The sequence below is a fragment of the Gobius niger genome (genome assembly GCF_951799975.1).
Source record: "Gobius niger genome assembly, chromosome: 23".
Classification (NCBI taxonomy): Eukaryota; Metazoa; Chordata; class Actinopteri; order Gobiiformes; family Gobiidae; genus Gobius; species Gobius niger.
The window spans coordinates 14,589,885-14,617,491 of NC_136874.1; the positions used below are offsets into that span (position 1 = coordinate 14,589,885).

The following is a 27,607-nucleotide window of genomic DNA, read 5'->3' on the forward strand; positions in this document are numbered from 1 at the left end:
CACTTTGCCCCCCCTTTGCGGTATACTACGTTTTGAGACATATGTGGGGGAAAAATTGACCTGCTGTGTTTAGAAGAATTGTAAAGATTCTGATGCTAAAATCTTTAGCCTGGTGCAAGCTAATAGCGTAAACAATAGCAGGTATAGATACAGACGGCGTCTCTGGAATCGCCCATATATGGTCATTTTTGAAAACAGTTAAGGGGGAAAACAATTTTGAAAAGATGACAATTTTCTATAATTATTCAAAAACTACTGTAACAAATGCTGAAATATGAATATAGTTTCTACTAAATAATGATACAAAGACATGGAGAGGAGCAAAGTGGTTCAACAGCCCATAAATACATGAATAACGGAGAATGCTAACTTGATGCTACATGTTAGCATCGGGCTAATGCTAACGGTTAGCTAGCGCTTGCTACAACTGCCGTTTTTTCACTTCTACTGAACAATCTGCTGTTATAAAATATCCATATGGGCCCGATTTACACTTGACTTTATTTGTATGTGATAAATAAGTTGATAGTCCACTAGGAAATGGCTAAAAAGAGTGGAAAATTGTGTTTCTCTAAAGATTCTATTTCCCCCTCGGCGAAGCCACGCCCCCTTCTATGACGAGATGCCGTCTGTATCTATCTGGGGCCCCCTGAACACTTCATCCCTGTGCTGAATGGAGAAACTAGGATTAAGTTTGGTCACACAACTAACCATTTAAAATGAGCACGTTAAATATTCTCGGTTTGAAAACAAGGAAAGTTATTATTATATTAATCTGTTATTATAGATTTCTGGGGTGGCCTGTGCTACACCTGCCCCCCCCTTAGACACGCCCTTGTTGATCTACTATTAATGTAAGTTTAAAGGAGATATGTCTCAGCCCCTGCATCCAGATTTACATCTCTTAGGTCTTTTTTTTTTTTTACCTGTTCTGTCTTGTATTTCTACGGCGGTTTATGTGTCGAGATAAACCACTTTGACTAGAATTGAAGAAAAAAAAGGACAGATGTGTTTTAACTGCAAAATACTGTATGTCATGTAAATATCGTGCTAAAAAAGTGCTAGCCTAATCTCTCCACCAGGGTTAACCATGTCAGTGTACCAGTAGTAAATGATGTCAATACAGTGTTCAGTGTTTATTAGAGCAAAAAACATTATACTACCCCTGTGTATTATTGTGTACAAATTCATAACAAGACTTCATGACTCTTGTGTGAGAATAGCCTTAGCTCCTGAAGCGTGGACTCAACCTGTAAAAAGAAAAACAATGTGTTTGGATGTGTTAAAGTGCATTCATATTTCTGTGTTCATTCTGTGTTAACTTGTCAAATATGTACAATGTAAAAAAAAAAAAAGAAAGGAAAAAAAAAAAGGTTTCTTCAGGACAGCACTTCGGGGCCACACAACAGTGGACTGTACGAGAATATATTGAAGCTTTTGAGGTAAAAAAAAAAAGAAAGAAAGAAAGAAAGAAAGGAAAAATATTTATTAGTATAAAAACTGTCTACTTTTCAAATTAGTTCAGATACATGGCTACAATAACATGCACCATTTTATGCTGTAATTGAGCTTTAAATTCAATATTTTCGGGGGCTTTCACATGTTAAAGTAGCAAAAAAATTCAGCAAAATATTCATTCCCTCTTGCGTGCAGTCATTTTGCATGTTGGTTGGTCAGATCTTACACTGGATGCCCTTCCTCCTTTTTTAACGTATCCACACTTGGAACCTCTACACGAAACAGATTTCTGACGATTTCAACTTTGAAAAACTTCAAAGTGCATATGACAGGTTATGATGCTTTTGGAGATACGACTTAGTTGTCTTTATTTCAGTGAAGTGAATTTTTCATGAAGAAATGTTTGGCAGAACCGTTATTGTTAAGCTACAAACAGGAAGTGACAAAGATAAAGGTAAAGTTCCATAGCAGTTTGACTCATTTCCCATTGACGGCACGGCAAAAGTTTAAAATTGCCTCTGTCTATGTCACTTCCTGTCATTGTGTCCAATAAGGAAGTGAAACTATAAGCATCACAATAATGGTCAAACTAAAGAAAAGTGGGTGAAACATTTAGCAAAATCTTTAATATAGTTGTTACCTGTGAATCATCAAAAATAGTGTCTAATGTGTCATATGCACTTTAAAGCCATACACCAGGGGTCTCCAACAGGCGGCCCGCGGGCCAAAATGCGGCCATTTAGTTACTTTTGTAACTTTTAAAGAAATATCCACAATGCTCACTCAAGCCACTAGGGGGCAGCTTAAAGAAAGAAAGGAAAGAATTCCACACGTGTCCAGCAGAGGGCACTGACATAAGAAGAGATCAAGATATAAACAACAAATTATAGCCACGTGGTAAGAGGCCACAGTCCTGTCAGGCTCATTATTATTCATTAATTGAAAAAAGTTTCCTCAATAGTATATTCTCAATCAAAACAGCTTTTACTTTTGTTTATCGCAATACACTCCCGATATATTTTGGCCCCCAGCGAAATGTACTTGGAGACCCCTGCCATACACCGTAACAATTCAACCACTAAATATAATAACACACAAGCACTGATTCCATTAAGAGTGTATTTTATTGTCCTCTTCCAAATATAACAAATATCTCACTGCAGAAACAGGAACGTCGGTGTGTTGCTGCGCATTAGGAGCACATTTAGCATCACGGGCACTTTTTGTTTTGAGTTGTGCAACAGTCGAGTAGCTGTTGTGGCGTAGCAATACATGAACTTGGAGCGTTCGGCAGTGTGGCTTTAAAAGATTGTTCTCCGTGTATTTGTCCATGATGTTTGACCACGCCCCCCCCCCCCCCCCCCCCCCCGTGTGACCCCCCTGTGGCCCTTTAGACAGTGTCATCGTGATGAATACCAATGCAATATTTATGTTCATACTAACTCTGGTGTGTGTGTGTGTGCGCTTGATCCGTTCATTCACTTTTGGCACAAGCGGCGGCACCGTATGTAAAACCCTTCAGTGACGGCACACGGGAAGGACGGGGACACGGGTGTGACACGTGTGTTTTTGGATAACTGCATGAGCTGCCGTCACTGACCACATGTTCTTGTCCATTGTAAAAGTGATAGATTAGGCTTTATCTAGTTATGCACCTGTTTTTTTAAACACTAATATATTTTATTTGTTATACTGCACATGAACATTAAACTTTATTTTTTGAACTGACGTGCTGTGTCCTCTGGTCAATGATTGCTGCTGTGGCCGTGCTGGTCAGAGTACTCATTACTTACTTACTTAAAAGGACTATACGGAGTTTAAAAATGTTAAATTACTACATGTTCCAGCCATGCCCTAATGTGTAGAATGAGCCCAGACCTGTTCACCACAACTGCCTCTAAAATCCTGCACTGTCACTCATGCACGAGCTTAATATAGAAGCTGCAGTTACGCGTAAGACCTGAGGTGGCAGTAGTGAGTATAAAATGACTAACTTGCATCTAGCCCTTTAAACATGACTCCAATACAAGTAAATGTTGCCCAGTGTTGTGAACTTTGCAGCTTCAAAAACACCCACATTTACCTCCATACAGTGGCATTGACAGCACATCTTCACAGCGCCACCTACTGTTCAAGAGTGTGCATTGTAAGACACGGGGCAATATGGTGCTAATTTTTACTCTTTCCTTTGGAGATGTTGAAGAAATGTAGTGGAGTAGAAGGTTTTATATTCACTTTCAAATGTGGAGAATAAGAAATACTTTTTTTTAAAGTAGATGGCGCGGTGGCGCAGTACTTAGCGCTTGTGCTTCACAGCTAGAAGGTCCCAGGTTCGATTCCCACCTGGATGGCGCCTTTCTGTGTGGAGTTTGAATGTTCTCCCCGTGTCTGTGTAAGTTTCCTCTGGGTACTCCGGTTTCCCCTACCACTAAAACATGTACAATAGGCCAGGATGTATGAGAGTGTGGGACAATGTGTAGCTACAATCCAGTGTGGTGTGAAATAAATGGTAAATAGCACCTTTCTACCTGCTTTAGGCATTTAAGCGCTTTACATCAAAGAACCACTCACCTACACACTCTCATTCAGACACTGAAGGCAAGGGGGTGAAGTGTCTTGCTCAAGGACACAACGGCAGTGTGCACCTGCAGGGTTCAAACCGCCGACCCTCCGGTGACAAGACGACCCGCTCTGCTCTCTGCGCCGCTGTCGCCCGTTGTGGTGTGTTCATTAACATCCACTGTCCATATCAAAATAAACAGAACAATACATGTGTTAAAACATACAAGTACAGATCCTCAAAAACAATACTCTACAATACTTGCACATGACAGGTTTTAATGCTTTTGAAAAAATGACTTATTTAGAAGGATTTTTATCATTTAATGAAGAAATGCTGGGCAGAAAAGTTATTTTTTATTAAAATGTTTAAGTTACTGACAGGAAGTGACATAGATAAAGGTTAAGTTTACATGGTCGGCACGGCAACAATTGTTTGTCTTCATCTATGTCACTTCCAGTGTCCAATAAGGAAGTGAAACTATAAACATCCCAAAAATGGTCAAACTAAAGAAAGCTGGGAACAATCTGAGGAAAAATATTAAATATAATTGTGTGAACTATGTTTGAGGAAAAACTGAGTCTACTGTAATGTGTCATATGCACTTGAAGTAAATGTACTTCATTACTGACATCCTCAGGTTATAGGTATACTTTATTTATATTTTGTGATCCTTTTATTCTGTATTTTATAACCAAGGATTTCTGAAATCCACTCTCTCACACAGACACAGCCGAGTTGAGCATCATTTTAGTAAGAAAGAATGTTTTGTGATTCTTTCATACTGTAAACTTGTGAGAGGAAGTTTCTTTACCGCCAAGGTTTTCTGAATAAAAAATGTAGTTCCTTGAATATTGTAGCCTCTGCGGCAGAGTTTTCGAAATGGGGAACACATATCACTGCTGGTTCATGTGATCCATCTGGTGCTCAGGCTTTTTCGCAATTCAAAACATTGTTAAGTTCAGTTTCTATTTTAATGAAACCGAGCCTAGTGCCGCTGCTTTATAGTCTGAATTAATCTTGATTACTCGGTTTACTCGGGTCCACTTTTAGACGTGGTTCAGAGGGTGCTCAGTCTTGGTCAAGCCCTGAAGGTGCTTCAAAGCCAAATGTGATTATGTGGAATGACTCCTATACAATATAACATGCACTATCTGATGATGTTGTGCTTTTGGGGGCATTTGTGCAGGAGCCAAAGTCAGTAATTGAACAGGAAAGTAAACACAATTCACCACAGGAGGCCGTCTAAGTAAAACTGGGTATTGAATGGCACAGATTACCTTTGCTACTGGAGCATTAAGCCAAGTTTCAACACACTGGCTTCTACTGGGATTAGCTGAGTCAGCGTTGATGAGGTTACAGCGTACAGTGCTAATGGGTGGGTGTCAATTGCTGAATCACTGTCAGAAAACCTACTGTATATTAGTCATTGATCTCATTTCAAATGTGTTCGAGCAATCCAGGGGAAATCCACCGCTCCGGCTGACCCCTACAACCTTCTACTACAAATGGGATGAAAAACTAACTGCTAATCTGCTGAGCGCGGTGCATTGATGATATGACTGTAGTTTGTCTTACTGGGGCGTCCGTTATTTTGCACAGGCTCCTCTGCGTGCTCCGCCGCGGCTGTGTTTTGTTTATCTGAGGAGGAGAATTTACATGAGCGTCACTTGAACACATTGTGAAAGTGAGGATGAGTCAGAGTGACGCAAGGCCCCCCCTCACATCTCCCTCTCCGCGCCTCATCCCGCCCCAGCTCCACGGCTCCTAGTGCCCTCCCCCCACTCCACCCCCCCCCCTCGCAACTGCAGCTAACTTCTAACGCTAGCAGGGAGTGGGAAATGATCTTTGCATTCTCGATGTGCTGGCTCTGCTGCGTGAAATCTACTCGAATCACTGAGGTTTAGAGGTTCGGCTTTTAGAGTGTGAGGAGCTAAATGCACCCTGGCACTGACATTATCTGCCATTAAAGGCTCTAGACCTTATTTTCTAGTGGGGGAATTTAATTAGTTTGGTCCTCTATCAGTACATTATAAAACTTAGGCATTTGCAGAAAATAACTGCACTACTTATGAAGCATCCGTTTCATAAACTTGCAGCCTACTTTTTGTTAGCATTTATTTAACCTTCTTTTTTTTTCATTTTCTTTATTTATTTCATTCAGAAGTGACAATTAAAATAAATACAGTGACTGAAAAGGAGCAGAGAGAAGAGTGTTGTATCTTAGTTAACTTTACAATTTCTGCTATTTTTGCCTTTTAGAATATTTACAATTACGTTGCTGTTCAAGTCCAATTTTCAAAATATTTACAGTTTTAGGATATTCATGTGTATTTTATGTACAGTATTTACAAAATTATCATTTTCAGGTTTGCTCAAATCAAACTGAACCTGTTTTTTTAAAAGACGTCTGTTCCTCTTCAGATTAGAGGGACTTTCTCTTTTCTCAGACCTTTCTCGGATGTTCATTGGTAATATATTATAATCAACTATATCATAACATTTTAATGACTTACATTTGATACATTTTAGTAAATCTCTATATCTAATATTATATGTTGTTTTCAGAGCCCTTTTTTCTCAAATAAACAGTGGCAGTGTATTTCTGTGACAAAACAGTGTGAAATGTTCTTTTAAATCCAGCCCTGAGACGAAGTGGGAAGTTTGTAACGTGTTGGGGAAGTCAGGAATTTAATGCACTCGCTCCCTCTGTCAGTATTTATTGTTTATTTATTTATTGTAAACAAAAGAAAATCAGGTACAGTGCCTTTAAGTCCTTGCCTTAGCACATCCCACAGTTTTGGTAGCTAAAAGCTTATATGGGAAAGTTCCATTAGGCTTATTTATAATTAAATCCATCAATTTCTGGATGAGATGTTATAAACTGGCACGGCAAACATTGTCCATAGATAATTGACGAAACACAATACAGAAAGTAGAGGTGTGGAAATGTCAAAATCGATCACACACATTGTTGTGCACAAAGGATTTTATGAGAACACTCTCTGGAGAATGCATTAAAGTAGTTTATATTATTAGGCCCGAGCGCCATCAGGGCTGGCGAAGGGCCTCTTGTTAGGCCCGAGCGCCATCAGGGCTGGCGAAGGGCCTCTTGTAATCGTATAGAGTGCGCGGAGCGAAGCGGAGCGCACTCCCCCAAAGTGCGCGGAGCGCACAAAACGAGCGCGAAGCGCTCGCCTCCTATCAAACATGCACTAACGCACTCCTCTCGTCGTGCACGTTCCGTGCACGTGCACATGTACTAGAAAACAAACATTGTAATTGGACAGAGCCCATAAAAGTCAATGGGCGACAGGTCACTGACGGGCACGAAGTGCCCGTCAGTGACCCAGGACCTCTACCATGAGGTAGGAATGCGCGAGCACTTTCCGAAAATATATAGTTTATGGTACCCGCGTAAGCGGAAACACTGTTTTCGTGTCAGAATATTATTCTTTCTTTCTTTCTTTCTTTCTTTCTTTCGCGCCGTCGCGATTTTCACCCAGTAAACATCGACGAAAAGTCCCAGATTTTGGCCCAAAATTCAAACCCGATCCGACGAAACTTTTAACTATTTCCAAATTTTTAATTTCAAAATAATGGCGCGATAGCGCCACCTCAGTTTTTTTTTAACATTGCGAGATAGGACGCGGGCAAAAATGAAGTTTGTCGCAGAATCCTAAAAATCGGCACAGACGTGCATCATCATAAGTTGAGCAAAAAATATTATTACGGCAACGCCGTCGGCCATATTGGATGTCGGCCATTTTGGATGACAGCCCGCGAAGCGGGAATCTGCCTCTATTTTTCACTTCGTACAAAATCTATCTCCTCCTAGACCGTTTATCGGAACGAGCTAATTTTGGGTGGAAAATAATCTTGAGAAGTAGAACTTTAAAAGTTATCCAAATTATTTTTCTAACTTTTACGGTTTTTATGCGGCGAAGCCGCAAACTGGACGAAGTATTTTGCGATTTTTCGCAAACAAAACATGGCTCCCATTTGCACATATGAAGCCCAATTTCGATCAAATTTTTGCCCAAATTGAAACCCGATCCGACACAACTTTTGACTATTTCCAAATTTTTAATGTCAAAATAATGGCGCGTTAGCGCCGCCTCAGTTTTTTTTTTAAATTGCAGAATAGGACGTGGGCAAAAATGAAATTTGTCGTAGAATCCTAAAAATCGGTACAGACGTGCATCATGATAAGTTGAGCAAAAAATATTATTACGGCAACGCCGTCGTCGGCCATATTGGATGTCGGCCATTTTGGATGACAGCCCGCGAAGCGGGAATCTGCCTCTATTTTTCACTTCGTACAAAATCTATCTCCTCCTAGACCGTTTATCGGAACGAGCTAATTTTGGGTGGAAAATAATCTTCAGAAGTAGAACTTTAAAAGCTATTCAAATTCCTTTTCTAACTTTTACAGTTTTTATGCAGCGAAGCCGCAAACTGGACGAAGTATTTTGCAATTTTTCGCAAACAATAAATTGCTCCCATTCGTACATATGAAGCCCGATTTTGATCATTTTTTTGTCAGGTGTTAAAGTCACAGTCCTGAACACTCTCAATAGGCAAAATTGAAATTTGGCGGGATAGCGCCCCCTATAGGAATTATATGGTGAGTACAAATTTTAGTTTTAAGAAAATTAAAATAATTTGGCGCACAATTCTATTTAGTCGCTCCGATCAGAAAAGTCAATCACACCTATGCCATATTATTCACGGTGTTGCCATAGAGATGACCAGAATGTCCCATTTTATTCTGATTGGAAAACGTTAAATAATCCAATATATCCATAATTCAGCAACATGTGCTTTTTTTTTCTCCTCTGAGGAAAACCTGGTGAAGAAGATCTAGAGAAGTGAGGAACCAAAGGTTGTCCAAAGTACTTGGATAAACTACGTATTTTCAACCTTAAGTAAAATTTAAAAATATGCTTCAGTTTGCTGATATAGTGTGATACAAATTCATTCACCACGTCCAAATTATTATGCAAATTGTATTTCAGTGTCAAAAAGTAAAAAAAAGCAAAAAGTTTCAATGAATCTCATGGATGGTGTCGTGTCTCTTTGAATCACTGACATTAATCTCAGAGACCTGGGATGATCAGTTTTCAGGTTAAGCCCAGTTAGTTCCACTTTATTAAGCAGATCATCATTTTCAAGCAATATGGGAAAGAAAAAGGATCTCTCTGCTGATGAAATAGAATGCCCTGGTCTAGGTATGAAAACCTTCGATATTTCATGAAAGATTAAGCATAATCATCATACTGATAGAGATTTGTGGATGATTGTGTTTATGCTCTTATCAGAAAGCTGTTAAATGTGCTAAAGAAAAATACATTTCTAACTTTGTGTCCAGTAACAGCCAAAAGCCCCAGGTCCTGTTCAATGTATTAAATCGACTTGTAAACCCTAATGAAACCCCTGAGGTTGAACCTTCAAATGCATTGTGTGAGAGTTTTCTACATTTCTTTGTGGATAAGATATCCTCACTTAGGACCTTAACTGGGTGCCCATCTGCTATTGCTCCTGTTAATAGCCCAGCATGCCCTGTTGGGTTTGATTCTTTTGAAATGGTTTCTCTAAGTGAACTGTCCAACGTAGTCCAGCTTATAAAACCTTCAGAATGTCTTCTTAATAGCTTGTCCCCGAAATTGTTAAAAATTGTGTTTGATGCTGTAGCGCCGTATTTACTGAAACTTGTAAATACTTCCCTGGCTTCAGGCTATTTTCCAGGTGCCTTCAAACACGAGGTTGTTCAGCCCCTCCTAAAGAAACATAATCTGGATCCTGGAACATTATCAAACTACAGGCCAATCTCCAAATTGCCCTTTTTATCCAAAGCCTTAGAGAAATTGGTCCACATACAGCTCGATGGCCACCTCAATGAAAATTGCATTTTAGAAAAATTTCAGTCTAGCTTTAAATCTAGGCACAGTACTGAAACAGCTCTGATTAGAGTTTTTAATGACCTGCTTCTAACTGTTGACTCTGGCAACCCTGCTCTTTTAATTCTTTTAGATCTGTCAGCAGCCTTTGATACAATAGACCACCAAATATTGTTGTTACGTCTTGAGCATTGTGTGGGTATCAAAGGCGTCGCTCTTGACTGGTTTCGCTCATATCTCAGCGGTAGAACATTCTCTGTTCATCTCGGGTCTCACTCCTCGAGCTCAGCCCCACTTTCCAGTGGGGTTCCACAGTGCTCTATCCTGGGGCCCCTCCTCTTTTCTTTGTATATGTTGCCACTTGGTTTGATTTTTGAAAAACACAAACTTTCTTTTCATTGCTTTGCAGTTGATATTCAAGTTTATCTGCCTCTAAAATCAACCTCGCTCCAAACCGTGTCAAATTATCTGCAAGACATAAAAAATTGGATGGCACAAAATTTCTTAAATCTTAATGAAAAGAAAACAGAGATGGCGTTATTTGGTAATTTTAACACTGCAGATATTGCTCTGCTTGGCCCACTTGCTCCTTATGTTCGTCCATCTGTGAGGAATCTTGGCGTCATGTTGGACAGCTCTTTTCAACTACACAAGCAAATTAGTTCAGTTATCCAAACTAGCTTTTTCCAGATGCGCCTTTAAAGTAAAGTAAAATCCTACATTCCTCCAAACGAACTTGAAAAAGCAGCACATGCACTCATTACCACTCGTCTAGACGACTGTAATGCTTTGTACTGTGGTTTGGACAAAGCGTCCATTAAGAGGCTACAAATGGTCCAAAACGCAGCGGCCCGCTTCCTGACCAGCACCAGGCGACGTGAGCACATCACACCTGTGCTCACCCGTCTGCACTGGCTTCCTGTCTGTCACAGAATCAATTTTAAGATTCTTTTAATTGTTTTTAAATGTTTAAATGGCTTGGCACCTCTGTATCTGTCTGAGCTACTCTCTGTCCATGCCCCGTCCAGAGCACTTCGCTCAGCTGACCTGCTCCTTCTGGATGTGCCCAAAACGCACATGAAAACCAGAGAAGACAGAGCTTTTTCCGCTGCTGCCCCCCGACTGTGGAACGGTCTGCCCCTCAGCATCCGTTTGGCCCCGACTCTAAGCAGTTTTAAGTCCTCCCTTAAAACTCACCTCTTTACACAGGCTTTTTAGTATGTTACACTGTTTCTCCATTGCATTTTTTGTTTAATTGATGCAATGTTTACCATGCCTTGTTTGTATTTGTATTCCTAGTTTTTATCATTTGTTTGTGTTGTGAAGCACTTTGGGCAGCCGTGGTTGTTGTAAATGTGCTATAGAAATAAACTTGACCTTGACCTTGATTCAGACACTCTCGGGTTTGTGCAGATAAATACACAATGAGGACGGTTTCAGCCAGACAAATACATCAGATGAATAGAACAGCAGCTACAAAACAGCAGACAGGTATTTGAAGCTGCTGGTGCCTCTGGAGTCTCCCGAACATGAAGGTGTAGGACCCTCCAGAGGCTGCAGTTGTGCATAAACCTTCTATCCGGCCTCCCCTAAACTGTTCATGGCCGTGTAACCCTGGATGGTCAAATCAATGGATGGAGTAGTGGATGGTTGGTGAATGGCCACCATGTCCCAACAATGCTGTGACGTCAGTAAGTTTGTTTTGGGCCAGATTCAAGGGGAGAGAGCTGGTCAGTCCCTTTAGGATCCCTGAAGGAGTGAAAATGACCTCTCTCTGACTGACCACTTTCTTCTATGATACAAAAAGAAGAGTCGTGTTTTCCCGAACAAGATCCTCTTCATCATGACAACGCACCATGTCCTGCTGTAAAGAATACCTCTGCATCACTGGCTGCTATGGGCATAAAAGGAGAGAAACTCATGATGTGGACCCCCTCCTCCCCTGACCTCAGCCCTATTGAGAACCTTTGGAGCCTCAACAAGAAAAAAATCTATGAGGGTGGGAGGCCGTTTTCATCCAAACAGCAGCTCTGGGAGGTTATTCTAACATCCTGCAAAGAAATCCAAGCAGAAACTGTCCAAAACTCACAAGTTTAATGGATTTAAGAATTTTGAAGCTGCTCAAAGAAGGGCTCCTATGTTAAAATATACAGTGCCTCTCGAAAGTATTCATACACCTTGCACATTTTGTCATGTTTACAACCCTAAACATAAAGATTTTCATTTTCATTTTTTTACTGAACGTTCACACACAAGTAACCGACAACTGTGAAGTGAAAGCAAAATGATACATGATTCTGTTATTTTTCAAAAAATAGAAAACCAAAAAGTGGGGCTTGCATATGTTCATACAGATGAATGAATACTTTGTGGAACCCTATTTTCTGCAATAACAGCAGCAAGTCTTTTGGGGTTTGACTCTACAAGATTTGAACATGTAGAGACTGACATTTTAGCCCATTCCTCTTTACAAAACAACTCAAGCTCTGTCACATTAGAAGGAGAGCGTTTGTGAACAGCAGTTTTCAGGTCTTTCCACAGATGTTCAATAGGATTTAGGTCAGGACTTTGACTGGGCCATTCTAACACATTAATATGTTTGTTTTTGTCCTCCAAAATGTCCCTGTATTTGGCTCCATCCATCTTCACAACTATTCTTACATTCTTACAATCTCCCCAGTCCCCGCTGAGGAAAAGCAGCCCCACAGCATGATGCTCCCCCCCCCGTATATCTGACACTGGGGATGTTGCACTCAGGACGATGAGCAGTGTCAGGTTTGCTCCAAACATAACGTTTGTCTCATCTGACCAAAGCTCCTTCTTCCACATGGAGCTGTGTCCTCCATATGACTCTTAGCAAACTTTAAACGGGATTTCTTATGGCCTCCTTTCAATAATGGCTTTCTTCTTCCACTCGTCCATGAAGGCCAGATCTGTGTAGATACGACTTATAGTTGTCCCATGTCCAGATTGCCCCAGCTCAGCGGCAGGACTTCACAGCTCCTCCAGAGTTATCTTGGGGCACTTGGTTGTATTTCTCACCAGTGTCTCCTTGTTCAGTTTGTTAGTTTAGGTGAACAGTCGTGCCTTGGTAAGTCTGCAGTGGTGCTTTACTCTTTCCATTTCTGAATGATGGATTGAACAGTTGCTCCGGGAGATGTTTAAATCTTGGGAAATCTTTGTATAACTTAATGCTGCTTTAAACTTCTCCACCGCTTTATCCCTGACCTCTCTGGTGCTCCTTGGCCTTCATGATGTTATTTAGTGACCATAGCTATGAGGCCCTCACAGAACAGCTGTAATTACACTGAGAGTAGTGGTGGCCTCTATTTAATGGTTAGGTTAAGGTGTGAACATACTGCAGTCGTTAGGAATGTTATAAAGGCAATTTAATGCACTCAGAAAATGCTGTATGATACTTATGCAAGCCCCACTTTTCACTTTTCTATTTTTTGAAAAATAACAGAATCATGTATCATTTTGCTTTCACTTCACAGTTGTCTGTTACTTGTGTGTGAACGTTCAGTAAAAAAATCTAAATAAAATCTTTATGTTTAGGGCTGTAAACATGAAAAAAAGTGGAAAGGTTCAAGGTGCATGAATTCTTTCGAGAGGCACTGTAACTTGACCTATTGAGATGTTTTTGATTGAAATGGGATTTGATTTCAGTAAATATACATATACCTTGATAGGTAGGTAATATAAACACCTCCTAATGCTGCAAATTCAACAAATGACCATTTTCAGTTAATTACAAGCTTTAAAATGTATTGAAACGATGAGTTGCATAATAATTTGGAACAGTGGATTTTGAGGTTTTTACTATATTTATTTTTGAAAAAAACATTGTTTTCACTGGGAGATTTTTTCAACCACATTTAAATGATCCTCTACCAGTTAAAGACTTGAAAATTATGCTGACTCTCATTTGAGTTGACAATTTAGGAAATCAGAGAAAAATGTCATTTGCATAATAATTTGGAACGCGGTGTTCACATTTTTCTCTGAGCAGAGTTCTCAGCATTGTCAAAAAACTTTTTTTTTTCCTGACAAAAACTTTGTCAGATACCGAGAGGGCACATTAGCGCATTCCAAAAATCCTAAAACTAAGACCCTTAAAAAAACGTAAAACACAAACAAACATAAAGGCAGGAGCAATACCGTAAATTTAGATTGAGGGAGACAAAGGGGGGCAGGGCGGTCGGCGAGGGCCGATAATCGCCGCTTGCGGCTATATTTGGATGTTGCTGTTCAATAGAAAATGTGTGTGTATCGAGATATGCTTTTGCAACATATTTACTCCTTCTTGGTGATAAAAACAATCAACTCGCGTGGAAATCTTATCTTATCTTAACTTTCTGCATTCTTTAGGCTTCACACTCTATAAAATCGTAGCCTATATTTGCCAGCACTCGGTAACGCCAGTCTGCAGCAGCACAAAAATACCGCCTCTCTCTTCTCTCTGACTGGGGGATTTCTCCTGTCCAAAAATGGCGTGGGTGAAGCGAGTGCTGCGCTCAGTGGCCTGTCCGTACCCACCTCCAGCTCGAGTCACCGCCGATGATGATGATGGTGATGTGTTTCCATGGCGACGGAGGGAGGGGGTGGTGGGCGGATCCCGGGCTGGTGGGCGGGAGGCAGCCGTTGGGAGCGTGGGTGGGATCTGAAAAGGAGCAGGAAGCTGACGGCTTGTGAGAAGGTGTGGGCGTGGGTGAATTATGGCCTCAGCACCCTGTGAGCAGCTCCCTGTGTGCAAGAAAACACAAAGAATCAGCCAGCGCAGTTCAACTTTAGGATCGGCAACGGTGGTGGGTAGAAAAGGCTCGAAAAAGCGAAGAAAAGGAAAATGAGGAGTAAAAAGTGAAAAAGTAGGACTTGTGAAAAGGATACTTTGGTAAGTTTGCAATGGAAATCCCTAAGTGAGACTCAGTATCCACATGTTCAGTAAAGCGGTGAGCAAAAACACACATGGAAAACTGACTGATTGAAATTCTTTTGAACAAGTCTATATCCATGCTATTTTTTTAGATAAGCTCAATAGGTGTATATTAAATAGGGCTGAAACAACCAATCGACGACTAATCGATTATTGAAATAGTCGACAACTATTTTAGTAATCGATTAATCGTTTTCTGGTTCACAGACTCAAATAGAGCAAAAATGACGTGAAAATTTTGTATTTTTGATGAAAATCTACTTTGTTTTTCATAGTTTGGGTCTGTAGTGTTTTGTACATTGTAGAGTTCATGAATATCTGTCTGAGTCTCATCCAATCAGAAAGAAGAATTAGCGTTAAGAGCCTCCTACAAACATTTACTTTAAGTTTACTCCATCACCACATCCTCAAGCAGCACCACTTTCGATTTATGTGATAAAAAAAATAGAAAAAATAAAAATTTTCACCATTCACAGCCAAGCGATTAATCGATTCATCGCAAAAATAACCAATAGATTAATCGATTACAAAATAATCGTTAGTTGCAGCTCTAATATTAAACCAAGAATTCTCCTCTCAACGATGTTCCCGTCACTATTGATCAGATGAAACAATCACTTTATACTTTTGGTGCACTTGCCTTAAACCAATCTGAGATGTGAACCGGCAGATTCTCCCACTTCATTGAATGAATTTGAACACTTTTCAGTGATAATTTTGTTTCAGATATCCTAATATTGCGTTCAAAGGGTGCACCTCTATGGAGAACAGAGGGTGCTTTCAGGAAACTGCCATGAACTATAGATACAACAATGTGAGAGTAAACTTACATTCAGATGCTCAGTACATGGATCTTCTGAAAGCGGTTACTATAGGTGCAGTACCACAGAGTAACCACAAGGGGTCACAACAGGACAAGTACCACTCCACTAAGGAGTTTCACATCTCTAGTCTAGGCCCTATAACCTTCAGTATCTTTCCCTTACAAAAGTAACCCTTCGTCTTCTCCATTGCCATCCTGTCAGATGTTGCTCTAACCTCAGCACCTCAAACATCAGGCCAAGGCAATTTCATCAATAACAACAGCTTAATAGATTGGCAGGCTACTATTATATACATACCTCTGTATTAGTCAGCTACTTTACACTCCGCTCTTATTTGTTCACCAGAGCGGAGGCTTCAGGCTATGTTTCAATGCAGCTGTGGCCAAGCCAAGTTAGGGTATCAACTACATTTCCTGGTATGTTTTTCTTTGTTTACAAACACCTAAAGGATGTAAATGTTGAAATGGAGGCAAACCCACAAGCCTGCATGTGTACATTAGTTCTACTCACATACTTACATAGTGTTTTCCTTCTCTCTGGATGGGATGGAGCCGGTAAGTGAAAACGACCTCTAGAGTCTAGTCTAGAGAGTCTACATGCTCAAGCCGAGACATTGCAGGTGGTTGACGGCTCTCCTAACCAATCAGGCTCAGGCACGCGCTGCTGCGGTCCAATCACAGAGCGCGCGGGGTAAAGGTTGGTTGGTTCTGTTTGCTTTGCGGGGAGGACCGTTATTCTGCCGGCAGCTCTGCAGCATCAGCACCACTTTCCTCAACTCCACAGCTGTCACACCAGAGACACATTAGCTACAGCGTCGAAACACGTACTTTGAAATGTTACACCTTCGGTCAACGGTTGCTCTAAAAGAGTTGCTTCAAAGCCAGCTGAAAGGGCCGACAGGTAGGATAGCAGCGGTCACTGCGGCACCTGCTCCAGCCTCCTGCTTTAGCTGTAGCTTTAGCCGTAGCTTTAGCGTTAGCACCGCAGCTGTGAATGGAAGAACGCCGACCAGGCGGCTCTCTGCCGGCTGGAGGAGGCTCCCCCAGCAGCCCACGACGAGGCACGGGGAGAGAAGCTTCAGCTCCAAAGAGGACGGTCCTACTGACGCAGCCAGCCAGAGCACCACGGAGTAAGTGACCAGCGGCACCTGCTAGGTGCTTCAGAGCAGTTTGTTAGCAGTTGCAATGCTTCTGAGACCAGATTATTTTATAATAAACTATGAAGGTTGTCGTCGGACAGTTTTTGTTGATGTGAGAAAAGGCGCTTACTGCAGCCACGTTAGAAGAGTTATGTACTATGTTATTGTAGCTAATGTGTTTTTACAGATGAATTATGTATCGAGCATCACTAAAGCAGCTAGCGCCTTTAGCAGGCTGTAATAGAAGCTAAATGCTCTCATGGCGTATATCTTTAAAGATAAAAACAACATATGACAGACTGTTATTCGATGAACCCTTCATCCATCGCAGAGATAGAGAAGTGTAAAGTGTTAGGCAGCTGGAGACCAAGTCGGAGTGACCGCGCGCAGCTCGAGAGAAGCGTCACAGCAGCGCGTGACGTAGAGTGACCTTTGTCCCCTGACAACTTTGATTATGTTCTTCACAGCTCCTCATCCTCAGACCGGCCTGAACGAGCTGAACAAGCGACAGTTACTCATGATGCGCTGTCTCTCATCATCACTTACATTAAATATGCATTAGACTTCAGCTCATGACTCTGCAACATCGCTCTGTATGGGAGTTAGACAGGGCCAATGTGGAAAATATACCTCTGTTTACGAGATCTTATTTTCATATATTAGGAAAAAGCAGAATTGTTACACGGTTGTTACAATGTCACTCATTCTTTGGTGAGTCAGTATAGTTTTATACAATGACACTCCTGCCCTGTCAAAACCAGGGTTCACCTTTTTAGAGCCGAGGGCGAGTTGTTCAAGGGCCACCAGTCAAAAATAATATCTCAAAGACTTAAAGTTTAACAGTTTTTTATAGACTATTAAGCACATGATATCCCCAATTTGTTATTTTAAACAAATACTGAGTCTCAAGAACACAAATAACTGTATTTTTAACATCAAGATGCATAGGGATGGTGACCCTTAAACACTGTCATGTCCATTTACTGTACTGACTGTATAAACCATGGTCGTAGCATCACCATTATCTGCTGAAGCCTAACAGGAAATGGGGGCAGGCTCCGGAGGGTCTTAGTTGTAATGGGCTTAAACGTTATTAATCACAGGCTTAACATATTTGTTTTTAACATGCGCAACATCATCTTCATTTTTCCTTTTGCTATTTTTTATTTCTTTTTTCGCCCTATTCTAATAAATGGAGCTGGCTAAATTGCTAGCATGAATGAGCTTCACTTACAATTAGCCCACTCTGAACGCTATGGGTGAGGCCTAGTCTATCATTATTCTACAGTCTATGGCATTAACTGAACAATTTTACTGTGATTACTTTGCAGAATTTGGATAAACCACACAGCTAAATATTATATTAAAGTTGAGTAGATCATTTATGTGTTATTACCAGCAGGTATTGTTCTGGATTTGCAGGTCAACAAAGTAATAACTGCATTATTGATGTGAAGCTGTCTGCAGTATTCCCAGGCCGCTGTGTTGAGGACTTCTCCGCCTGGCAGAAGGTCTGGGGGCTGTGGTCCGGTTAATAAGCCTTTCACAGACTTTACACTGCACACTCCTCAGTCCTCCCACTGCAGTTTACTCTGATTTGACGTGAAAAGGCTCTGGCACAGATCCCAGCCTCTGCACAGCCCGCAGCAGCTCATGAGTCACAGAGAGAACAGGCCACGCTCTCATCTCCACAGGACCACGAGCAGTTGGTTCTAACATCTGGAAAACTCAGCACTTTTTACACACGTTTAGGCCCACCACATGTCAGGGCGACCATTCACGCACCAGCCCGGGGAGGATGTCTAATAATGATTGCTAATCCCGTTTATAGCAAGCCATAAGCATAAACAACATGGTATTACATTAGTTATTATCACATTGAAAGACATTATTTAGGTCATGCACAAAGAAGATGTGTTATATAAATGATTTATTCATACAAAATATAGTATTCACCTTGAGGAGCATTGGCGCTAATGAGGACAGCTGTGTAACAACACTGCCCAGATGTTCCTCCCTTCACTGACTAACACTAAATTCTTTTATAGTTTCATTTACAGTGCTCATTATAAATCAGTCAAGTGCAGTGGAGCCAGCCCTGTTTTCGAAATGAACCACTGCACATGTTAGAAATGTTGTTTTGTTGTTTGTATGGAGTCATGACTAATGCGTGTTTGTTCCTGTGTTCTCCTCCCGTTGTTGGTCTGCTTTGCCTCTGTAAGTATGCTCTGATCTCTCTGTGGTAGATGTCTGCAGTAGAAGTAGAGCCGACACCTCCCTGTAGCTGCTGCCGTTCCAAAACCTGACTGACCTGTCTCTCCTCCTGTAGCGGCTGTGCTTGAACCCTGCACCTTAGCTCTGACCCTCTGTCCCACACCTGCGAACTACCCCCGACTTACAGCCAGCAGGTTCATTCAGATCCCATCATACTGTTGGACAAGTTTGCAAAACCAAAGCTAAGGTTCAAAGTCGTGCTAAAAGTCTGAGTAATGCCCAGGCCGTGTATTATGCATGTCTGTGCCACGCCTCTTGTCCGATTTGACCATTTGAACCCAGGAATGAATGGTTGTCCTGTGATGTTAGTCCGCAGCATTTACCTGCCGTGCTAGTGTGATTTCTGCACTGCGCCTAAATCTCAGCAGTATGATCTTCTGATGAACCTGGAGGCAACAGACTCACTCATTTCTTCATTTCCAGAGTGGGACGTGCTCCATCTTACTTTGTTAAACTAGCATGTTCAACATTAGACTGTAGACGGAACGGCACTTGAATAACAGTGATTGTTACATGTTTACATAATGTCTGCCTATTAACGATGCATTGCAGGTAAGTTAGAGAGTGCACGCGGCTCTCTACAGAGTGATCTTTATTGGTGCTTCTAACAGAGTGTTTGCTGTGCTTCAGACGCATTAAATCTCCTCCTCAGACTGCTCTGTTTGAAAGCTGCTGAGAATTCCAGCCGGGAAATAAAGTCACATATAAAACAATAAAGTCACTGAAGTCACAGTGTCTCCGTTCATCTGCTGAAACTTCTGTAGTGTTTTCAGTCATTTTACTTCCCACACATTTATAATTTCTATGAATACGTACTAAGTAAATTCATTTCTGGCTGCAATTCTCAGTAGACTATAAATGTTTCCATGGACTGCTAAGGCCAGTGTAAGAGTGTCCACAGCAGTCTTCCTAACAGTTCCTCACCTCTGACTAAGGGTTTGTCTCTGTAGACGTAGTGTAGCTCATGTGAGAGGTGTGTTCTTCTCAACGGGCCTGTGTGTTTGCTGCAGGAGAAGGAAGGCAGGCATTCTGCCCAGCCTGGAGGACCTGCTCTTCTACACCATCGCAGAGGGACAGGAGAAGATCCCGGCTCATAAGTTCACCAATGTGAGTAGGCAACACATCTAGGACGAATGAGCTCCTTGGGCCAAACACAAACAGTCGATGTTTACATATTCTAATGCATGACAGGAAGTCCCACCCAGTTTCATTGATCCGTGTCTGGAATGAAGCAACACTGGTTCACTGCTGTGTCCCTGTTTCCCCTTGTGCAGGCTCTTAAAGCCACAGGACTGCGCACTGGAGACCCCCGCCTCAAAGAATGTATGGAGATGCTCAAAGTGACAGTGAAGACCACCTCAGATGGAGCGCTGGACCGACACCTCTTCAAGAAGTATGTTCACTTTTCACCAGCTCTTCATTTGGATGAAGAATTATCACATTCACAAATTATTTTAAACACAGACTTTCATATACTGAGACTCAATACAGTGACTTCAAGATAAATAATTGTGAAAATCACGATTAATCAACGCCCCAAAATAAATAGAATAAAGCACAATTTGATGAGAAGTTTCTCAGATAGAAAGTCTTGGTTCCAGGTCCATCCCTGTTTAGTTCGTCATCATCCCGACTACGTGGTAAGTCCTGCTCCAAGTCCCTGCCCGAGGGTGCAGTGAACAGCTGGAGTACACAAGCTCCCCCTAAAAACAAAAGTATAGTCGGTATCAGTGCTGCCGCTCCTGGCTTGGCTCCATCACATCCGCTCCTGCACTATTTATAGAGCTGCAAGTCATGTGATCCACTGGCACACTCTTCTCCCCAGGAGGCTATGCAACAGGGATTAGCGGCATTATACATGTTCAGTACCAATCACTCTGCCAAAACACAGCTCCTACCTCTCACTGTATCCCATCATTGGGGATTACACCATTCGATAGGCCTTAGGAAATTAAGTGTTCAAATCAAGATCTTTTGCTGGTGACACTCACATTTTACTTCAATCAATTCAAGTTGTAGTAGTCCAAGATTTGTTATATGTTTTACTAGCATCTTTGGCGTAAGCGGTGATTGAACATTGGAGGATCTGACTTGTGTTTCTCATGTCTATTAATGTTGTCAAACTAGAGTATTTTTCTCGTTTTAGATGTGTCCAGAGCAACATAGTCCTGCTCACACAGGCCTTCAGAAAGAAGTTTGTCATTCCAGACTTTCAGCCGTTCTGTGCCCACATTGATGAACTGTACGACAACGCCAAGACCATGCCAGGAGGGCAGGTCAGATCATCTCTGTTGTTGTATATTTTTAGTGGAAGTCTCAGTCTGATATATGTGTGTGTGTTCAGGTGGCAGACTACATTCCCCAGTTGGCCCGCTTCAGCCCAGACCTGTGGGCCGTGGCTCTGTGCACTGTTGATGGACAGAGGTGCGCTCATGTCTTTATTAAGGCTTTGTTACTTTGTGAGCAGGTGCTAATAATAATGTACCAGTTGGTAATATATTCAGTTGGATGTCTCTCTTTTAGACACACAGTTGGAGACACCAAAGTTCCCTTCTGTCTTCAGTCGTGTGTGAAACCGCTGAAATATGCCATCGCTGTTCACGACCACGGCACAGAGTATGTTCACCGATTCATCGGCAAAGAGCCCAGCGGTCTGCGCTTCAACAAGCTCTTCCTCGATGAAGATGGCAAGTATCTGACAGATTTGTATTTTAACTCCAGTAGTCTGGCATCTACATTATTGAAGTCGTCTGGACTTAGAGTAGAGTAGATGTCGAGTCATTATTTTGTCAAATCCAAACCATCACAATCACTACTGATTGCACTGATTTTTTGTGCTCTTCAGATAAACCACACAACCCAATGGTGAATGCTGGAGCTATTGTCTGTACTTCCCTCATCAAGGTATGTCTATTGTAGAGTACTTTTGTTGGTATGAGTAAATTGTCAGATAAAGATTGCATCTTGAATTATGCTAAAACACAGAAGCGTTCTGAATAACTGTGAGAAAGAATCAAACTTGTATGACGCAGCACAGTGTATGCAGCAGATTAAGTTCCAGAGATGATCATGTAAAAGGGATTTGTGGCTGAGGGCAGTGAGTGGGTGGAGGAGACATCCGGTCAAATACACTACATTTACAGATTATGAGCCAAACTGCTGTGCTATGTGAACATAGTCTTTGAGCGCCCACAGACACAACAGCACCACCTGCTGAATGTGATGGCTTTAGAAAGTTAACCACAATACTCTGTACATAGTGAAAGGAGTGAAATTGTGTACATTCATACATTTCATGTTTGACTTTGTACTGTAGAAAGACCTCATATGTTAAACAATCCAAGCATTTGCAGTTTTGTAAATGTTCAGGAAAAGATAAATATTGTTAATTTAGGATAAAGCTGCTGTCAATATTACAATTGAATACAACTTTTGGCCTCTCTAGGGAATAAAATGTTAACGTAAGGTAACTCCTTTATCAAAGCTTCAGACTCAAATGCATGATTCAAATGACACTTGATTCTGAGTATTGTTCTCATTATTTTGTTGGCACCGGTGGGGAACACAGTGTACCTTTTGGTGAAACACAGATTTCTCGTGGAAAAACCTGTTTCTGAAAAGCTTTAATTCTGTAGCATAATGACAGAGGGGTTTAAGCAGGTGTCCCTCAGGGATGTGTGCATGTGCCCCTTCTCTTTCCAGTCTAGCCTTTTGTTTCTGATGTACCTTTTGAAGGCTCGTTGTGTGGTTTGATGTGTTGTTGCATATTTTCCAGCATTAGGATCTGTGGGAAATTATGACCACATCAACAGGTCAATGACGTTGGTAATTTCCTTTTTTAATCCTTTTCCCTTTTGGTCTGGATTTTAACCAATTTTAGCCTTCACTGGCTCCTTAATCACTCGCATTCTCCAACACTGTTTATGGACATAAACAGTACACTCAACTCAGAAATGACTCAAATACCATACTCATTCCTCATAGGATTGTATCAGTCAACATGAGTTGGCCTTACAAACTATTTCAGACACTATTAGCCTTTATTACTATCGAACTATGTGGTGAGATCATGTATAATTTAAATTGTACTATTGACAAACATTGTACTGTAATATAATTTGTGTTACATTGATAAAATACAAGAAGTTGAGTGTTAAGTATTTGATTTGTGTATTTTGAGCCCCACTGAGCCTAATCACTGTATGCTCTATGTGATAGTGCTTTAATGAGTAGTCCCACTGAATAACAATAGACAAATGATTCTATCACTGATTTTTTTGTATTCCTTAGGTCAGTTAACATTTTGATTTCACCTCCTCATCTCCAGCCAGCACGTCTTTAATTCTAATCCATCTGATCTCATGAATGGGTTTAATGGTGGTCTTTATGTTGATCTAATTGTCAAACTGTTTTCAAAGCTCTGTAATAGTATAGATGCAAGTCTAATGTTTGTGTAGATGTTCTATAGTGCTACTTCGTTACTATTATTTATTGTGAAATCAAGCGTTTTAATTTTAACACTGTTCTGTTTGTATTCTAGCAAGGGGCCAGTAATGCAGAGAAGTTTGACTATGTAAGTTCAAACATGAATTTGATTGCAAAAGAACAAAGCTATTGCTTGGACCTCCCTGCACACTGTGTTGACCATGTCCATCCCTTATTGCCTTTTTTCTGCATTTACAGGTTATGAACTTCATGAACAAATTGGCCGGAAACGAGTATGTGGGCTTCAGCAATGCCACGTGAGTTTGAACGCGTCTTAATTATCATTCCTTAAAACTTACTGCAGTACAGAATCCTCTTGACTGGGGAGCACATAGAAAGCAGAATGTCCTGAAGATTGCCCTCATTCTATCCTTTTGTCCTAGGTTCCAGTCCGAGCGGGAGTCTGGAGACCGAAACTTTGCCATTGGCTACTACCTGAAAGAGAAGAAGGTAAGAGGCTATACTGTGTGGACCTTCACAAATGAGAAGAAACTGTTTTCTTGTGTCGACAGTGACCGTTTGTTGTGTTTTGCACAGTGTTTTCCGGAGGGGACAGACATGACATCCATCCTAGACTTTTATTTCCAGGTAAAACAAGGAACCCACAACTCAACTTTACATTTAAGTTATAGATTTCCCCTCACATATTACAAGCTCACATGTGCAGTTTGTCTGTACTGAAGTGTGTCCTGTTCCCCTCAGCTGTGCTCCATTGAGGTGACCTGTGAGAGTGCTAGTGTCATGGCGGCCACACTGGCCAATGGCGGCTTCTGTCCCATCACAGGAGAGCGTGTGCTGAGCCCCGAGGCTGTCCGGAACACTCTGAGCTTGATGCACTCCTGCGGCATGTACGACTTCTCGGGACAGTTTGCCTTCCACGTGCGTATCTCTCCTCTCTCTATGTCTTCACGCGTGAGCCCAGAGAGACTCAGTATGTGCTGCTCTCACAGGTGGGTCTGCCGGCTAAATCTGGTGTGGCTGGGGGTATCCTGCTGGTGGTGCCCAACGTCATGGGCATCATGTGCTGGTCTCCTCCTCTGGACAAAATGGGCAACAGTGTGAGGGGCATCCAGTTCTGCACGGTAAAGACATCAGAACTTAAATCAACAAGTGTCACTCAGATTTTATACATTTGTTTGTGGAGGAGTTACAGGGTGCTATGTTTGTCTTTTTTCAGGACCTGGTTTCTCTTTGCAACTTCCACAACTATGACAATCTGAGGCACTTTGCAAAGAAACTGGATCCTCGTCGCGAGGGAGGGGACCAGAGGGTGAGTCTCGGCTGTATCTTTTGATAATGTCAACCAAACTCATTCAGTTTATTGCATAGTGTAGCATAGTGTCTGAAGATTTGTCCCGTTTGGTCATGGTTTAGGTGAAGTCTGTCATTAACCTGCTGTTTGCTGCCTACACTGGAGACGTGTCAGCTCTTAGAAGGTCTGCTCCAGCATAATCAAGTGCTACTACTGCATATATATTATGTGTTTTAATGCGTTCTGTGTATGATCCATGTGTTCTGTCCCTTCTGTGCTGTGGTGCAGGTTTGCTCTGTCCTCTATGGACATGGAGCAGAGGGACTACGACTCCCGTACAGCACTGCATGTGGCCGCCGCAGAAGGTACTTGACAGCGTTGTTTGAAATGTACAATCTTATTTTATCATGTTCACTTATAAAACAGGAATAATCTACATTAGTCTGCTCTGAATATGAGGATACAGTAACTTAAATCGGCTCAATGGATTTCTAAGTAGATGCCTAAACTCTGTGTTGTTTGTTGTTGTAGGTCATGGTGAGGTGGTGAACTTCCTGCTGGAGGCCTGTAAGGTCAACCCTGTGCCCAAAGACAGGTACGTCCTGTATACATGAACTGCATGTTGAAGAGGAATATGGCCTCACCAAACATCTGTCTGCATTGGGCAAAATAATAATCACGATTATTTTTGTCATAATTGAAATCCCGATTATTCAAACGATTATTTGTTGCCTTTAAAAAAAAGTCTATCTTTATTTTATTTATTTATTTATTAATCAAAACTACAAAACACTTGATGTTTTCTGGACAGTCATAAAAGTACAAATGATTTCAAGTACGCCTTGATTAAAGAGACATCCTTGTTTCACACCTGCTGGCCAGCCCTCACACCTGCGCAAGTAAACTGAGCAGTGCGGCCTGACGACATCATCACACAGCGCCGTTTGTTTTTATGTCAGACAAAAGCATGAGCCATGGCACGTGAAAAGCGAAGGGAAGATAATCCCAGCGCCTTGAAATAATGCAAGTCTGCTTTGCAAAAAAAAAAAAACAATAGGAAAAAAATAAAATAAAATAAATTTAAAATTAAATTATAATCGTTTTTTTGCGATTATGCTAATTTTGTAATTGTTTACTGTTGTAATCGAAATCGTAATTGAATTTCGATTAATTGCACAGCCCTAGTCTGCAGTCACATAGGGTTGATATAACTGCTTTACTAATGTACAGGTGGGGGAACACGCCCATGGATGAGGCCGTGCACTTTGGTCACCATGACGTCGTGACCATCCTGAGAGATTACCACACTAAGTACAGCCCCGCAGAAACCAAGGACATCTCCAAGGACAAGGAGAGCGTTGAGAAGAACCTGGATGGCATGCTCTGAGAGCAACACCTGGACAACCAGGACAAGGAGAGGCTCCTGGGAACACTACATGATGATTCCCACACACAGCTCTTCAGTATCCTCTGTGTTTCTGTTCTGTAGGTGTAGCCAAAACACTTGGTTTGGACCAGTTTCTCTTGTCTCTTGTCTTTGTTTCAATGTCTGTGTTAAGAAATGTTTCCACTGGAGAGATACACTACATGATTAAGTTTATTATACTAAAAAAGGAGGGCAACATATTTTGCACCACAGGAAGAATAGCGACAGCTTGACTGCTAGCAGGGATCCTGTAAATAAACATAAACATGTCCAAATGATACACACAACTAAATCTAAACCTGAGCGTGGACTATGTCTATAAGCATAAACATCTCCCTCTGACACTCTTTTTCAATATATTAGGCTACTTCTACTGTTCATGATTGTCAGTTGAAGTGGGAACGCACAACCTTAAAAGTTCACAGTATTATACTGTTGTATACTGCACTACTGCAGTGGAAACTCCTAAAATCAAGGAAATCTGTTTTGTGTTGATCCTTGTCTCAAATCACCATCACTCGATGGAATGTACTTTCTTTAAACACTGTTGAGTGTGATGAGTGTATATTTATGAATCTATTTATGATAAGTAGTCTACTGTATAATGATGTAGTGTGAATATATATTCAAAGTAGTTGAGTTTGTAAAATAACATTTGGTTGTAAAGATGTCAGTAAAACTGGAGCATTGTCCTTACGATTCTACTTTAAACTTGACTCTATAGTGTATAAATATGGACACTATATAAGAATATTGCTGCATGTGCTCCTCAGAAACCGTTCAAATGTAAAATATCTTACCTGTTCATAATGTCTCGAAAGTACAGGAGAAATGTAATTTATATAAATTGGCTGACTATGTGTTAGGTCTGTCTAACATTGTTGTACAGTTATTTGAGTTTAGGCCATGCAGGTTTTGACAAAACTGAAAAAATATAGTGTATAGTACTTAATGTTTGTTTTCTTTTCAGAACATAATGTGTGAAGCAGTTTTCTGAGGAGCACATGGGAGCGTATGGGAGTTGTACACTGTTTTCCTTTCTAGAGAATACAAAAGAATGCCTTTAAAATGTGCAAATTTGTTCAGTGGATTGTTTTTGTTTCCAAAGATGTATTCATCATTCATTTGTTTGAATATGTGCTACTTCTTTCCTTTTCTTAGTATTACAGGGTATGGTGACAAGTGTCTACATATCAAGTCTTACACTGCCAGTGTCCTTCAAACTCCATTTAGATTTCTATCGACCGCAGCAGTGATTTTGTGAGCTTCAGGTTTGACTGACTGATGGCTTCTGAATGGCAGCTTTTTGACTGTATGTAAGATATTTTAGAGATTTGTACGTTCTGTCTGAAGC

The 27,607-nt window shown here is 41.2% G+C and overlaps 1 protein-coding gene across 1 annotated transcript; it reads left to right on the plus strand.

Moving 5' to 3' along the window:
• The first annotated feature begins 16,383 nt into the window (after positions 1-16,383).
• On the plus strand, positions 16,384-27,593 carry glsa (glutaminase a). Its single transcript, XM_079581772.1, has 18 exons — positions 16,384-16,807; positions 20,107-20,197; positions 20,365-20,483; positions 21,237-21,366; positions 21,435-21,514; positions 21,614-21,777; positions 21,936-21,994; positions 23,631-23,663; positions 23,774-23,832; positions 23,959-24,025; positions 24,113-24,163; positions 24,278-24,454; positions 24,526-24,657; positions 24,753-24,845; positions 24,950-25,011; positions 25,116-25,192; positions 25,359-25,422; positions 26,058-27,593. The coding sequence occupies exons 1-18, from the start codon at positions 16,512-16,514 to the stop codon at positions 26,212-26,214; spliced, it is 1,911 nt and encodes a 636-aa protein (XP_079437898.1). The 5' UTR covers positions 16,384-16,511; the 3' UTR covers positions 26,215-27,593.
• Positions 27,594-27,607: the final 14 nt, after the last annotated feature.